This window comes from Eleutherodactylus coqui, chromosome 11 (assembly GCF_035609145.1).
Source record: "Eleutherodactylus coqui strain aEleCoq1 chromosome 11, aEleCoq1.hap1, whole genome shotgun sequence".
Lineage (NCBI taxonomy): Eukaryota > Metazoa > Chordata > Amphibia > Anura > Eleutherodactylidae > Eleutherodactylus > Eleutherodactylus coqui.
In genome coordinates, this window is record NC_089847.1 from 96,071,265 (window position 1) to 96,088,628 (window position 17,364).

General features: G+C 47.0%; 1 protein-coding gene across 2 annotated transcripts in view; it reads left to right on the forward strand.

The window, feature by feature from the left end:
• MOB2 (MOB kinase activator 2) overlaps positions 1–17,364 on the forward strand; it is a 45,536-nt gene that overhangs the window by 11,931 nt on the left and 16,241 nt on the right. The window contains exon 1 of one of the 2 annotated variants that reach the window (XM_066583113.1): positions 11,212–11,423. The exons of the other annotated variant lie outside the window; for it this stretch is intronic. Within the exon in view, the coding sequence (XP_066439210.1) occupies positions 11,224–11,423 (200 nt within the window). The 5' untranslated portion in view covers positions 11,212–11,223. Of the gene's footprint in view, positions 1–11,211; positions 11,424–17,364 lie in introns of those variants that run through there. 2 annotated transcript variants of the gene reach the window in all.

The following is a 17,364-nucleotide window of genomic DNA, read 5'->3' on the forward strand; positions in this document are numbered from 1 at the left end:
AGTTGCGTCAACGCAGCTTACACTCCTAGTTAGTGTGTCAGAAGTCTAGGGCTACATTCACACGGGCGAGCGCAATATGAGAACCTTCAGTTTGATATGGCACTTGTAAGCCCTAAGGAGCAATGAGGATGGATAAATGGCGTGTGATCACCCCCTGCAGGTATTGGCTTAGATCAGTTTTGAGCTCCCGGCTGCAGGGTCGCTTTAAGGCCTCTTGCATATGACCGCTTCCTGGCGTCCTGCCAGTTCCATAGGGTAATATAAAAGTAATTTTGGAGCCTATGGAGCGTTCTATACCTCCCTGTATGCTTTCCGTGGAGGATGAAGCACCATCTCCGTCGCAGGCGGACTCTGAGATGTCACATTTGTGTATGTGATCGCCATGAAAAGTAGGTTTTAAACCCCTAAGGAATTGTAAAGTGTTTACGTTTTTACTTCAAACCTGTCAAAATGATGCATTTTTTGCAAAACCGCCAGCTTTTCACAACCTCTTATGGTCATTCACATAAGACGCTGCCATTTAACCCCGCTATCTTAATGATGGGCGTTACAAAGTGTTACTGTTGTGTTATGTAGCAGTTTGTGATCGGTGACTATCGTGGATTCCGTCATTGACGTTCGGTCGTGTTGAGGTCTAATTGGTATTAGTTCTGAGTGTTTTAGGTATTTTCTGTATTTTCAGTTTTAGCACCCGTTTCTTTTTTTTGTTCTTTTCCTTTTTTGGCTCCGCTGTTTGCGCAGGATCTTCCATGCGGTTTGTCCGTAAATCTCAGCAGGTCGCACAAGTCGCCTACAATCGTGTCTCTACCCACTGAAGAGGTCATATAGTTTTGCTACGTTTGGATGGAATGCTGACCATTCAGAAACATACGGTCTCTGCATTGTCCTGTACTGACGGTCTCACAGATCATCTATGTGTGTTGCTGGCTGTACAGTTGTGTTGGTACAACCCCCTTTGAAGTCAATACTCATCCTACTTTTTATATAGCCTCTTGACATAGTTTTGACCGGAACTGTAAATACACCACATTGCATCAGGGTAAAGGCCCATTTACACGCAACAATTATCTCTGTTGTGAGCAATAATTGTTCTCTGTAAATGCTACCATCTTTTACTTTTTGGCTGAATGATGATTTTTTAGGTGAGCATAAAATCCATCATTTGGCTGGAGAGCCGATGGCAGAGATCTCACTCTGTGTTCTCCACGGAAGTTCTGATTACATTGTATTCAGCTTCCAGCCACATGGTAGAACAAAGGGACTGTATGCAGATAAAAGACTATCTGCTGTTCTCTGCATACAGCTCTGGAGGCTGCTTCATTTACATGCCAATGAAGGTAATAAGCTGCTAGGTGCATTAGTACTCATTAGCAGCTTATGCAAACTATTGCTTAAACTGTGATTCTCCCTATCTTTTGAACGAATTTTGAGTGATCATCTTTGCATGTAAACGGGCCTTAAGTCCTAATAAAAGAACATTGACTTCTATAGGGAACTTACTAATGCGGTATGCTGAAAAGTAATGTAATACAGCGATTCGAAGATCAGTAACAAAAGGTTCACAAAAGGACTTTTCTGGGACTTTCACTATTGATAACCTATCTTCATTCGGATAGCTGATCGCCGGGGGTCCGCTGCTCGGGATCCCTGCTGTCAGTATGGGCAGTCCTGCCCGCATGGCACTGACATATTGCGGCTGTCCAGGTGGGTACTGTAGGCACAGCTATTAAATTCAGTGGAAACTAGGCCTGTAGTACAAAAGTGGGCTACTGCAATGTTGGCAGCGGGCTGGCGATCCGTAGGGATCCCGCCGATCAACTAGTGAGGACCTGAGGGCATCAATTGTAAGAGTCCTGGCAAAGCCATTTCTACTTCTAGCCCAGTGATAACAGTAAGCTGTCAGCAGGGACAGGAAGCCTTGAGGGGCATGGGAGTGGGGGGGGGGGGGGGGGGGGGGTAGAGGTGCTTCTTACAGCGGCCTTGTAACTTTAATGTCACACGGACCCCGTGCACTAATTGGCGGGGGTGCCGGGTATTCGCCCTCCGCTGATCTGCTGGTGTAAACCCATAGATGCATTCTACCATAGTGCTGTATGTATGGCGTAGCGCCCCCTATGGGACGGCCACTAGATGCTATTTATAACTTGGCCGGGCTTTATAAAGTCCTGACAGCCGCTGATCTCATGGAAGCGGTCCCTGGCAGCCGCTGATTCACAGTCTGGCTTCTTCTGAGGCCGGGTTGAATGGAGCAGATTATCCTCCCTTCCCTGCAGGTCTGTGCGTCGGCCGTCTCCCCCCGGCTCTGCTAGGCTATATTTTGCTGCGGCAGTATTTATAGCAGGTGGGGTGTGTCCCTCCTTGCCTGGCACTGCCCACCGCTTCCTGCTTCCCTGCCTTAACCCTATGCTGTCATGCCACGCTGTGCCTTCCAACTGCTCAGTAGATGCACCTTCTGGATGAGCTCCCGGGGATCAGACGACTGTCTGGACTTCTGCCACTCCTCCCATTGAAGAAATCTGCAGACGGCCTCTGCCCTGCCTGAAGGAGCTGATAACAGAGAGCAGTAGATTACATTCAGCTGCAGAGAAGATGGAGATGATAAACGTTAAGGCCGGCTTCGCAGGGATGTATTTGCTGGTGTAATACGCAGTGAACAGAACCCATTGATTTCACTGAGTTTGTCCACAGGCGGGTATTTGGCGTGCGCCATTCCATCACACACAAACCAAACGGCGCGCTCTATTTTAGGGCTCATGTCCACGTCCGTGTTTTCAGCGCGTATCCCTCATGCGTTGCACAGACGCGTGGTACACTGCGTATCAATATGTGAGAGAAATAAATCGCACCATGCGCCATTTATACTCTGTGTGCGTACGCAGCATGAGGCCTATATACTTGTATGGGCTGCTTATGATACTCTGCAGCGTTTCCATACGCGGCCGACGATTGCTTCTTCCCCGAAGTGATGGGAAGCAGTTTTGACGTGAAAACGCCTCACATCCGCATGGAACTCGCAGGATGGGGATTGCGATATGATCCGTGATTCCCCGCTCCATGTATCGCGCTCGCCGCGTGACGTTAGTCTTATTGCAGATTTTCATTGTATTTTGGTGCTGTATATTCCGCAAGAACACAACTTCCGCGACATTCTTATGGAATAATTCCGCCCGTGTGACGCTTATACTGAGCGAGAAGTCGCCCAACAGTCGCGAGTTGATGCAAGGCGACCGGTGAGCGATGGGTTCTGCGTTTACACAGGACAACTATCCGTCAAAAAGTGCTCGTTTTAGTGATTTTTATTTTTTGTCTATTGTGCGCCTGTGGAAAACGTACCTTAATTCGCGGGCCGATCTGCGCCAGCAATGCCAATCCGTGGTTGCTGTGGTATTCAATTAGTGGGGGCTGTACCAAAACCTACAGTTGCCAGTTATCCACAAGGTAAGGGTTCTTTCACACAGGCGCATATTTGGCGAGGGCATTTTTACGTTTTCACTCTTGCTCCATATAAGCGCCTGAATGGGCGTTCTTCAGCGATGATGGACAGCGGTTTCTCGTCCTTATACGCGACCTTAGTTTTTAGCGAAAAAATACGCCACACCCTGGAAATCCCTCGCTCTGCCAAAATCCTCAGGATGGCTTCATGTGCCTAAAAGGAGGCATCTGTAAGCTTTTCGCAGCGTTGGACGCTGCATTACTGCCTCCCCCTCCCTTCTTTTTCCCTGCTCCCATAGGAGTCTATGGGATACGGCGGCGTATATTGGCCAAAACAGAGTTCCAGAACTATGCTTTGGCTGAGCATATATATGCGCCGGCCACGTATATGTTCTATTTGTCACGCTGCCGGCGTATTTACGCACCGTATATTCGCCCATGTGCTTCGCATGGGTGCCGTATATGAGCCCAGGCGTGAACCAGTGGCGTATATGCACTTGTGAGAATAAAGCATAAGGTATAACTTTATGATCCGACTGCTGGAGGTCCCTGTGATCCCCACGTGAATGGAGCGGAAGAAGCACAACGTGACCTTGTCCGTCTTGGTGATGGCACTGGAAATTGCCTACTACAAGGTCTCAACGATCTGGGGCGCTGTCATCGAAATGAATGGAGTGGTGGCGCACATTCATGTGAGCTGTCTGCACCCCCATTCTCCAGATCAGTGGTCGGACCTACACCAATCAGAAGGTCCTTGGATAGGGTAATAACATTACATTTTGGTATAATGATAAAGGTTTGGGACCTTATTAGCCAGTAGAGCAAAATGTGATTGTTCTCAGTAAGAGAAACCATGTAATCTTGTAGATATGAGACCTTTTAATGGCTAACAAAAATACATGATGATACAGCGAGCTTTCCAACCTCAGGCATGATGAAGTACCCTGCGTAGGCTGGAAAGCTCGCTACATCATGTATTTTTGTTGGCTATTAAGGCCTCGTTCACACGCGCTACAAATCCCATGTATGTGAAGCCCATGGTTTCCTATGGGTTCCTTCACACATGCGATGTTTTGCAGCATGCTACAAAATGACCCAAAAACTTCACGGGTCCCGCTATATGCGTGCGACTCGTGAGGTTTGTAGCCCATGTTACCCTATGGAGCCTTCCTCTGTGTTGCATCACGTTTTCGTGCGGCGCGATGCAACTTTGACAGTAGGAAATCCTACTGTCAAAGCCCTAATCTAAGTCCTGGCTGCAAGTAAAAAAAAAAAAAGTGCACATGCATCAACTGTCCCGAGCTGTCAATCCGGCCGCATCTTCTCCTCTTCTGGCTGGAGATTCAAAAATCCCCGTCTCCTGGAAGCGCTGTGAACCAATCACAGCCATTCATCGAGTGCTGGCTGTGATTGGCTGACGCTTAGGCAATCGCAGCCAGCGCTTCCAGAAGGCGGGGATTTTTGAATCCCCGGCCAGAAGAGAAGATGTGGCCGAGCTGACAGCACGGGAGAGATGATGTATGTGCGTTTTTGTCTTTTTTTTTTTCTTATTTAACTACAGCTTATCTTCGGGGGAAGGGCTTATATTTCAAGCCACCCCCAAAAACCTTGCATGCGGTGCTACAAAGTCGCGGTATCGCCGCCATAAGTCTCGATGATATCCCACGGACCATTGATGCCGTATCGCCCATGTGAATGAGGCCTAAAAGGTATATCTATAAGATTATCTGGTTTCTCTCACTGAGAACAATCACATTAGTTTCCGGTGTATGCAAAAAAAAGCCCTGTTTAGTGCACAAACAGCTGCGGGGAAGCATGTGCATACATTAGTGTAAAGGAGCCCTAAAAGGTGGATTTTGTAGTGGATTTGTCCGTGGCCTAAATGAAATCCCATGTTAATTCACCCCTGTAGTCCTGACTCTCTGCTCACACCCAGAATCAGGTTGATTAATCCCAATTAGCAGTGCAGGGAGGATCTCACCTGGTTTAAGCTGGGGGCGGGAGTAGGAAGGATCTCACCTGGTTTGTTATGGGGGGGTTGGGAGCAGCGGGGATCTCACCTGGATTGTTCTGGGGGTGCGAGCAGCGGGGATCTCACCTGGATTGTTCTGGGGGTGCGAGCAGCGAGGATCTCACCTGGATTGTTCTGGGGGTGCGAGCAGGGGGATCTCACCTGGTGACTGCTAGGGGGCAGGAGCAGCGGGGATCTCGCCCGGTGTATTCTGGGCGTAGGAGCAGCGGGGATCTCGCCTGGTGTGTTCTGGGGGGTGGGTGCAGCGGGGATCTCACCTGGTGTGTTTTGGGGGGTTGGGAGCAGCAGGGATCTCACCTGGTGTGTTCTGGCATGCGGGAGCAGCGGGGATCTCACCTGGTGACTGCTAGGGGGTGGGAGCAGCTGGGATCTCACCTGGTGGCTGCTGGGGGGCGGGAGCAGGGGGATCTCACCTGGTGTATTCTGGGCGTAGGAGCAGCGGGGATCTCGCCTGGTGTGTTCTGGGGGTGTGGGTGCAGCGGGATCTCACCTGGTGTGTTCTGGGGGGTGGGAGCAGCTGGGATCTCAGCTAGTGACTGCTGGGGGCGGGAGTAGGGAGCATCTCACCTGGTGGCTGCTGGGGGCGGGAGCAGTGGATACACAGCAGTCACTCTGGAGTTCTTCACCAAGCTGCTTTCTCTTGTGATCACCCGGCGCAGAGGCTCCTATGACGTCAGCAAGTAAGAAGTAACCTTATTAGCTCATTAGTCGCTGTATGACCTAGATGAATGTGAAGCTGAGATGTGTTGGTTTTTGTGCCCCTTCTCCCTGATAACTTTGTGTTATCCATGTTTTACATAGGACTGCAGGTGAACCTGCTGCATTGACTTCAGTTACATGGTTCACACAATGCAGGTTTTTGCAAACTTCAGTGTAACTTTATTAAAACCAAATCAAGCACATCACTATGCGTCTCTATGGTGGGGTGCAGGGCCAAAAAAGAACCGGCATCCTGCTCCAGCTCTAAATACGATCAATTTGTGCTCCGCTATTGATATTGTTTTTAATGCTTTTACTTGACTTTTGCTGAAAGGAAGGAGTGGGGCGGGCGTAGTACATGACAACCTGTAGTGTATGAGTGAGACCTAGGGGGCGCTTTTACATGGTGCTCTTCTTTTTGGTGCAGTAAGTTACAGCAGCAGCCAAAAAGTGAGTGCCCTTTCTAAACCCCTTGTTTGCACAATGCAGTATTGTGCTGTGGTTTGGGATACAAGAGGTTCTAGAAATTTCTTTTTCAGCCCTATTTCGTAAAAAAAAAAAAATTAATTCCAGGTCCCTAGTGTTACATGTGTAGAATTGAGCATTAGGGGTTTTCTCTGCAGTTTCCACGCGACCACATCGAAAAAGTGGAAATTGGGTCTTACATTGCCAAATTCAGCTCTGCTACCTCTGTACTTATATTGTTACCAGCATTGACTCCATTCACCGCAGCCAGGCGTCGTGGCCATAATACGTACCAAAATCACGGTTGTGTGAATGAGCCCTAAAGCCGAGGTCACCCTATCCAGCACGCCGCATGTGGCAAAGACACGCTCCCCTGCCAATGGCCAAACAACTTTGCTGTAAACCGTGTGGTCATCAAACGCCTCAGGCGCGGTTTCACATGAGCGCGATACGGGCGCATATCCCAGCCCAGCTTCAGGACGGCTGACCCTGTAGTCTTGTAGGGATCTACGATTCTGTGAGTCCAGATCAGTGGACCTGTGGTTGAGTCACAACACTCATCTGTGAGTCGGGCCCTTATACTTGTGGGGCCTAATGTTGCCACCATGTAAAAAAAAGGAGGAATTAGGCCGTTTAAAAACTGTCCATGGTGTGCTTGCTGCAGTTTTTGATAGTTGCATTGCAACCACCATGAAGACCTTACAAAATCGTGATTGTGCCCTAATGCAGGTCTGTGGGTGCAGTTCTTGATGCTGTTTTAGCTGCACCGTCTGAATAGAGCCTGATGGATTGCAGAACATATCCTGATGAGGGGTGCAAACTAGTAATGAATGCAAGTCGCACTCGAGAGGCTCGGGTACAGCTCCCATCGGACAGCACATTGGCATCCCCTATTCTTTGTCCGTCATGCAGACAGAAATAGAACATGCAATTAATTTCTTTCTCACGGACCGTAAGTCCGTGGGAAAGCGTCAGTATGCATAGCCTCATCATTGGGCTGTGAGGCTATGGGTGAACACTGACTGCACACCGCCCAAGTACATTAGGGTGAGGGGTGTCTTGGAGATATATATATTGCATATGCAGGGTGTGAGGGAGGGTTTGCAGTAGTGCTTGACAGAAGGCCGTGCTTTGATCACGAATGGTAGTTTGGGGCTTTTTTGGCTCCCGTAAGTCCTTCCGGATCGTAATGGAAACTAAAAAAGAATTATTAACTTGCTTATTGCTAAAAGTATGTCCACTTATAGATTTGCTGCAGACTCTTCCGAAACCGCGCCATTTTTCTGAATGTGGTTTGCAGAGATCCACGCACATGCTGCAGAAGCAACCCCGTTCACGTGTCTAGAATGGGGTTTTCTGCAGCAATCTGAGGCTGAAATTCTCTAACTACCTAATGCACAGCATGCACTGCTTTCTGATTGGTCAGTGCTCGTCTCATAAGCAACTCTGGCCAATCGGAGCAGGTATAGTGCATTAGTAGTCTAACCCTACCCATACGCTGTAGGGATTAGGCAGCCTGAAGATTGTGTTGGCCATCGGGCGCAGCTGAGGGGTGGCAGTGTTTTTAGTAAAGCGCAGTGTTTGCCTACCCTTTTTACCAACAAGACCACTGAGACACTACTGTACTTTGCCCACCATTTAGCATCCTTAAAACAGAAGTGTGTCCCAGCCTGACTACACTCCCATGATGCTTGGAGTTCAGGTCGGGGGACCCGCGGTCAGGCTGGGACGCACTTCCGTATTACCAATGCAAAACAACCAAAATACTTCTGTGTATTACTGGCCTGAGGGCAGCAAAAATTGTGACGGTCTGGAGTAGAGCTGTGTGCCGTCCCTATGGCCCAGAGGAGTTGTAGGAAAGCTCTATATACACAACATAACATGGTGCGTGCCACCGTTAAACCCCCCCATGAACATATTACACGCGAGTGTCTGCTGATCTGAGCATTATAATGACCTGAGTCTGGGTCAGTACTCCTACAGTTGGTCCAGGACTCGCCTCTGTCTAAATGTGCCTATAATGTGGTCATGTGAACCTGGCCTAAGACAATGAGGCTTAATTGGCTCTATTCTTAAAGCCCGCATGAGCCACAATGGCCAGTCTGAGCAGTGTGTGTGTAATGTACAGTGCAAGTTAGGTAGTTGGAGAAATGGTTCGGTCATCTTTGTGTCTCCAGGACCCGTGGGTCGATTTAATAGCGGTAGCTCTAGTAATCAGCTGCTATTGATGCACAGGCGGTCATGGCTGTACGACAGCTATAGAGGTTTGTCAAGCGGCACTGTCTTGGATTTCAGACCCAGGCTTCTTCTGTAGCTTTTGGGTTGCAGAATTGTAGCCACCCGCTCCGCCTCCATTCACTGAGCGATGATCTTTCCACCCCTGCGACGACCTGTCGGACATATGTGCCGCCGCATAGACTCTCCATACAGCTCTGTCATGTGCATTAGGGCTTGGGCTAAATTCATGTCGTGGAACGGTAGAAAATGGGGGAAAAAACTGTTAGCGCTCCAAAAAAAAATCTCGTTCATAGCACAAAGGCGTTGCGCTATGGCAGTTGCTCATACGTCCTTATGAAGCAGGTCTTGGGCTCATGCATACCCGTAGTTGTGTGCATGGGCATTGTAGCGGTGCCCATATGTTATCCAAGAGCAGTTTCCATTGACTTGCCCGGGAGTTTTTAGGGAGTACCCATCTTGTTTTTTTTTTGCTGAGATGGGAATCAATTACTGAAGTTAATGACTGGTAACTTTGCACAAAGCCGACCGCTTCAGCGCCGCGCCATTTCCATAGCTCCCATTGATGGTGTAGCGCCCTGTGCTGTGTAGTTTCCGTAGCACTTACTCATTTCAGTAAGAGCTGTACAAACCACGCGGCGCGGAAGCACTTCGGCTGTTTCAGACAGGTGGAAAACGGGTGGCATGGGAGCGCCCTCTTAAGTCGCAGCCGGACAGCTCTGGTGAGGACTTATCTCCCCGAGAACAATGGCGTCAGGCGTTAAAAGTCAACATCCTTGATCCTTCTTTCCTCCAACATGATTGGGCAGGAGAACGTGCAGCCACCTCCCATATGTATCAGGAAGTAGTCCAGCCCTGCTGTTACAGCCAGGCTAATTGTGTGTATGGTGCATGGAGTTCCTAGATGTCCTTACTGGCAACGTCCCAGCACCAAGACGCTGCCATGTGGTGCCCCCTCTGAGGCGCTCCATGGGCGGGCGAGGTGTTTAACTAACTGCTCTTGGTGTTGTTTTTTTAAGTTGTGTTTTTTTTTCTTTTTTTTTTTTTTCAATGGGTTTTCTAGCGTTTTTGTTACTTAGTCGAGGTGTAGGGCAGAGGGTCTCGTAGAGCCAGCACGGGAGGTAATCACGGTTCACAACAGGAGGTGGCAGTGGAGGGGGCATGCGGAATTAGTGGAAGCTGTGACTTGGGGCTCATGTGGCCTGCCTCTGTGACTCAAGGCGGGTCAGTTGCCATACAGCGTGGGTGATTATAAAAGTAAGCTGCTGCTGAAACCAATACTCTGCTTTTATGACTCACGTCCACGTTCTGTTCTATCGGGCAGGTGGCACTTTGAAGTAGAACGGTAGCTGCAGTGAAGTGGGTTACATTAAAAGGGAATCTGTCACCATCTTTTTGCACCCCTCATAAGGTAGTGACACTCACACTGATTACAATATGTCTGCTGTGCATCTGTGCAGTAGTTTGGGAGAAACTTGCATTATATCAGTAACAGCACATACATGGAGGACTACAAGAAGTAGTCCTTCATATTCATGAGCTACATGCTAGCCACACCCACCCTCCAGCTGCTGATTCACTGTTTGCTTATTGCTGTACATAGAGAGAGGTGTCAATCAATGACTACTTCTGGACTGCTATTAAAATGTGAGTTTCTCACAAACTTCTGCACACCTACACATCGCTGCAATCGGTGCGCCTGTCACTATCTTATGCTGCCCGCAGAGGGGAGTGCAAGAAGGATGGTGACCAGTTCCCTTTAAACAAGTCGCATTGAAGACCAATCTGCGCAAAATCCACAGCAGAATTGGCCCGCGGTGCAGATTTTAAGGGCCTTTCACACCTTGATCTGCCGCTGCGAATTCCGCACCAAATCCATAAGTGTCATTGCGGGTTTTGATGTGGAATTGCTGGAAGTAAGCACTTTATATTTAGATTTGGGAATATGTCTCTTCTCTCCGCCATGCCGGATCACAAGTGTAGCCTCAGGTTAGTTGGCCACTTACTGCTCGGCACCGCACGAAGCATGTCTGCAGCTTGGAGCCACTTTCCATAATGCTCCTGCGAGGTTTCCTCTGCATCCTGTTATTATACTTGTATGCCGCTCAGTAGGGAACATATATGTCCGCTCCACCTGAACACAGCAGCAGCCCCCTCCACCCCCCAAACAAACATTACAGAAGTTTTCACTAACTTTTTGCAAGTGTTGCAGAAGAGGTGGAGGGGGGGGGGGGGGGGGACTTGTACGTGAGCCTCTCCTCCTCTGTATGAATAAGACCTTTCAGACTGTTTGTTTTCCTCCTCGCCTCCCTCCCTTTCTCCTCCTCACTCCACCATTGGAGGAAGAAGTCTGGGAGGGCATGGATTTTTTCCTGTATATGCTTGGAAGATTTGGAGCCGGTCCTGTCACTGTGCATCGTAAGGCAGAGGGTGAACCCTCTAATGTGAGAATGCTGGGGGACCCCACACCACTCTCTGCGGACAGGACCCTGCTTGTGGCCGGCAACAAATCTGGATTCACCTGCAAGATGGTCCTGCAGGCAGTAGGCAGAGTGTTGAGGTAGGATGAGCGGACTACTTGTTGGTGGGCTGTTGGGTTAGTTGCGTAGTCCTGGGAAGAATTCCTGTACGGCCAGACTTGGTGAGAGTTAACCACTTTATTTCTGTTCTGCTAGAGCTAATGCCTATCCTGAGGCTGTGATTGTGGCTCATATGCAGGCTTTTTTTTAACCCTTTAATATATTTCTTCTGCCTTTTAATCCTAAATTAATGCATCTTGCTCAGAAATGTTCGTTGTTTTTTTGTTTTTTTTTTGGCATACCTTTCACTCGTGCCTTTTTGGAATTGGTTGGGTGCTGTCCATAAATGGCAGGCAGACTTCTCGGGTTGTAATTATGGTAAATCTGGACACCACAATAGTTTAATGATCCAGTGTTAATTATTTAAATTTTGTTTTTTGGTAACTAAGTCCACCTTTAAGAAAAACATTGACGCCCGGTTTAGATGGTGCTCCAAATTTTGGGGGTTCGTAGCTAAATAAACTTTATCATAGTTTGACCCGATGAGACCAATAATACATTTGCGGCAGTAGAGAATATTTGTAACTATTGGAATGCTTTGTATCCACCTGTAATGATGGCCGTCCCCATAGTGGACAGGTTTATGGACCTTCGTTAGAACAGGCAAACTGATACTTGTGACTAACTAAGCATTACTTCCCAACAAGCAATGTAGGGTTGCGTTTCTCAAAAGTTCCTAAGCCAACTACCCCTAATTAAACAAATCATGTCAAACTAGCCCTGAGGCTATGATCATTCACTAGGTTAGCTAATTAAATAGGCTCCGCGCTTTGAAAACATTTCTGCTTATGTAATAGCCAGAGTAATTGGCAAAAGTGCAAAAAATTGTGTTTACTGTGTTGAAAGCGTAATCTAAAGTGGTGCCTATTAGGGCTATTTCTTCCCTCTTCATGTACTGTCCACTGCCTATTGTCCTAACCATAACACACAAAGGTAGATCATCTGAAGGGAGGGTCTTTGCTGCAGCTGCCTCATACTACCCATAGACGTCTATGGAGAGGGCGGGGGGGAACAGACACAGATGATGCTTAAGCTTCCGACACTCTTCCTCTTGGGTGTGATTTGCGCTCAAGAGGCTCAGGTGCAACTCGCATTGGACAGCACTGTCCGTGGTGTCCAATTTATGCTATCGCTGCAGATTGAAATTCATTAGCAGATTTTATTTCTATCGACAGGACTGGGACATGCATTTTTGGTTTTTTTTTTTGTTTGTGTGTGCTATACGTGAATTAACACCGACGGATGACGCCCGTAAATACGCTAGTGTGCCGGAGGTCTTATAGTGAGTGTATGTCTCATGCTGCTAGAATGACATCTACACTGTTCGGTCCAGTTGTACACTGTCCTCCATGATGCTGTTAATTATCAGGGTGTGCTACAAAGAGAGGAGCAGGGTATCTTAGGCAACATAACACCCTGTTTAGAGATGGAGCCTGCAGAGGCAGAAACTGGTGAAGTATGCAGTGTGCAAGTCCTACAATGACTGGAAATAGTGCTACTCTTTATGTAGAGTTAAGAACCCTCCTAGAATCCTGTCCACAGGCGGTGTCTGGTGTTGCCGATGGATGGGCTGAGGCGCATTTCTAGACAGTCAATGTCGAAGATGGAGCTGTTCCTGGTGTGAAGCACCAGAAGCTAACTTGAACTTTTAGAGGCCAACTGTAGAAAATAACCCAAAAAGTTAGGCTCCATTGGCAAACTTTTGAGTTCGTTGGTTCTCGGGACTCATATATTGTCTGAGATAAACTGGGCTGTTTCTGGAACGTGCCTTAAGCATCTCTGTTCTTCTCGAAGTGTCACCCATTCTCTGATGCCCCAAGAATGTGGAGCAGAAGGTCTTACATTCACATGTGAAGTGAATTACAGTGTTACAACAGAGATGAATGATGATTGTGCTGGGTGCAAATACTCTTATATTTACAGTCTTTTTTTTTTTTTTTTTAATGAATACAGAATAGATATGTAAGGATGATTGTTCTTTACAGGCTTGTGCAAATTATGATATGCAAAACCCCATATTGTCTATTGTAGTATATGCTTTATCTGCCACAACCCTACCGTAAATCTGTTTATTTTCCATTCCTACTTGTTTTTGGATTTTGAGTCTGAAAGAAAAATTCTGTTAGATGATCCTCTAATGTCTATGAGGTAGTCTCTCTATTTTTTTTTTTTTCTCTTTTACAGACTATTTTGGGAAAGAAGGATCGGGCATGCTGGATATCAATATGCCCAATCCTTTGTTCTCCTAGACTATTAGCTGCCCTTAGAAGTCTGGCAGTTGTCCATTCTCTGTTAAGAACACTTGCACATTCGGATCAGTCTATGGAACAACCCTCATTACAGAGTTCATCCAAGTCCTGTCGTTATGGAGGTTTTAAGGGTTGAGAGGTTCTGCAGCAGGTCTTCAGATAATGATGGATAGAAGTCGATTCGTCTTCAGTTTTCTGGTCGATGCGTAACACTCGCTGCCCCGTCTTTCTCCGATCAGTGCCCTCATGGATCCTCTGCTGGTCTCTGCTATAAACGTTCATCCCGGAGTTTGAAAAACTGTGGCGTGCCAAATTTGTTTGTGCAGAACAAACTTAGGTTTGTATGAGTAGGGAAGATGCCTATCGGGTTTTGTGGACACCTTGTATAATGGACCCTGTGCGAAACTTAAGGTAGAGTACAGGGCCGGGATGTACGGTTTGGACATATGTAGCAAAGTAAAGGCCCTTTTGAGTGATTGTTGTGTGTAAGTGTGTGCCCATCGTGCACTTGCCATGCGCTTTTCGTCCATCGCAGACTTCAGGTCAGCATGAAATCTTCGTCCCTGATAAGAGGGACCGCACACTGAGTTCTCCACGGGCAGCGCTCATAACATCCTTTAACATAGGTTAACAGCTGCTGTCCCGCTGGAGAACAATAGTGATGTATTTAGAGAACAGACCACTTGCTGTTCTCTAAATACATGCAGATGATGTACTAAAGAGCTGATTAGCCCATTAGTACCTATGCAAAATGATCGCTCAAAACTGTCAGTTTCTGATGAATTTTGAGTGATCATCTCTCTGTGTAAATGGACTTTAACACTGAACAGAGGCGGAGATGTGACAGTAGGACAACCAGCAACCTAGGACCACTAGAAGAACTTCACTCTTACCACCCAACAAGTTTTGTTTTGTTTTCTGAAGCCATAACCCAACAATGTGTAAAACTTGTAATCAAGGCAATCAACCTGATACTGATAAATTTGTTGATCACCATGTGGAATCTTCTGCCATAATGCTTTTTCATATCCATCTTAGTTTTCAAGAAGCATATTGGACTATTCAGTGTCTAGGCTATTGTTATACCTGTTTATAGAAGCTGGCAAAAGCTATAGGGAATTGATAAGTACTTGATGTGTAGACCAAGCTATGATGCTGGCAAGTGAATTATGCAGGGCAGATGTAAGGACGATGAGAATAGTGGGACATTGACGACTGGAAATGCTGTTGGGTGGCAATGAATGCAATACAGTAGACAAGAGGTCATTGTAATAGGCGCAGGTTGTGCTTGGTGTTGTTTTTTTGACCTCCTCACACTGGTTGTGGCCATTGGCATTCCCTGTGCCCACTGTGTGGCAGACGCTGCGCCATCTTTAACATGACCAATGCCTCCTTTGGAGTGCACAATTAGCCCATTCTTAGAGTCAGTGGGTACACCCAACTCTCCCATCCAATCTGGACTCGCGACTAATTTAAGGCATTAGCAATAGGTTCTACTTGGTTCTGTAAGATGGTATTAGTTGTGGTTGACTCCTGGTTTGACTGCTGCCTGCTTACTCAGTTTTCCTGTCTTCTCCTGTCCTGACCTCAGCTAGTATGTCAATCATCTGATTTCTGTCTGCCTTGATTCCCCACCTGTCCTCACCCCCGTATATATTATAAACTGTTACCAGGTCCCACTTGGAAGGGTTAAAGGGTGAAAACCAGGGGACCGTTAGGCGTAGCCCAAAATTACATCAATCACTAGCATGGTGGGTCCGCACCCCGCTGCATGGCAGTCATGATATGGAGATGTGAGGAGTATTGGACATGTATCAAAGACTAAATAGTGCAGTCTGTGGTTGAGGCCTCAGATCAAGCAGAGGAGTGATGCCAGCTTACTTTCAGTGCCAACATGATATTGAAGTAGATAAGGCATTTCGAAAGTATTTTTCCTTTTTTTATTTTAAAGTTTAATGTTAGTAAAAATTAGAAGAAAAATACCCACTTTTGGCTCAGAAAAGAAGAATTTGCAGACTTGACAAAATTTTATCCAATTATATTCAGCACAATTAGAGAAAAAAATCTATACTGGGAAAAGCTGAATGGAAAAGCGAGGACATCCAATATAAAATGAAGAGCCTATAGCATTGGACACTTGAGCACCCAACACTCATACGAGGACCAACAGCCGTCCCAATGATTACCCCTATACTTCTCATAGGGGCGATCATTGTTTACTGGATGGAGGCGGAGCGCATCAGATCTCTTCTGGCCACCCGCCTCGATTCACAGTGAACAGGCAGCCCTTCATAGATGAATAACTGCCTGTTCATACTGGCCGATCATCTGCTTTTCATGCCTTCATAAACTGCTTATTGTCCGTTGTTCAGAGGAATTATTGTTGGGCGTCCATCCACTTACTGGGTTTATACTGTTAATGCAAAACTGAATGATAATCATTCAGCGTAAATGCAGGGATTGGACAACGGGTGGGAATTCATTTGCGTAGCATTTCATGCCTCCATATAAAATTAATCTCTCAGGCCTTCGCCTGTGAAAAGCGAATGTTCAGTCGTTCCCATTCTACTAATGCATCGTTTTAGCACCCTTTGATTTTGATAGCTTTCAGTCTTTTTGGTGTCTATCAGGATGGCACTTCTTGACTTGGTAATCTTTCCCCACTCTTCCTTGCAAAATGCTCCAAATCTGCCAGATTGTGAGGGCATCTTGTCTGTAGCGCCCTCTTCAGATCACCACAGATCATCAATGGGATTCAGATCTGACTCTGGCTGGGCCATCCCAAAACTTCGATCATCTTCTGACAAAGCCATTCTATTGTTGATTTGGGGGAATGCTTTGTGGTGTTGTCCTGCTGAAAGGCGCCCTAAGGCTTTTGTGCCAAAATGGACTGATATTTGGAACTGTTCATAATTCCTTCCACCTTGACTAAAGCCCTAACTCCAGCAGCAGAAAACCAGCCCCAAACCACAATGCTGCCCCCACATGACTACACAACCAGTACTTGCCAGAAACCCCTGCAGCTCCTTTAATGTTCCTGTAGGCCTCTTGGCAGCCTTCTTTTTACACACCCTTATAGGGTAGTTAATAGAAGGGGTTTCCAGACAATGTACTGATTTCAATAGACACTGAATGCTGGTTACATCTGATCTCTGGGGGTCTCGACGGTACCCCTGTTATGATTAACTAATGACTGCCACGTTGTTCAAAGTAGACAAGCCCTTGAGTAGTAATACTGTGGGTTTTTATTCGGGGACACGTCCTACTTTTTGATGAGTGCCGATTGACAAGCTATCATGTCGCTCGGCACGATTACCGCTGTGGGAGATCATCAATTGAATAGTAATAATTATCGTTCGCCCCCATAAAGTTTGCATATATCGGCAGCACATCCCCCATTTACACGGGGAGATATGCCTTCAGCGAGCAAGTGTGTTTGTTTTTTTTGTTATTTTTCATGCTTATATAAATGATGCGATCAGCTGACAAATAAGCTTTTGCTTGTTTGGCTCATCTGGAAATGTTTTCATGGGCCAATGATTGGGAATGATCATCAGCCCATACACAACGGCTTATAATGTACAAGGCCTGTAAAGCACAGTTGTAGTACGGTATTACGGCACGTTCACATGGCCATTAACGAATCCTGCTTGCCAGATCATTATGGATGCAG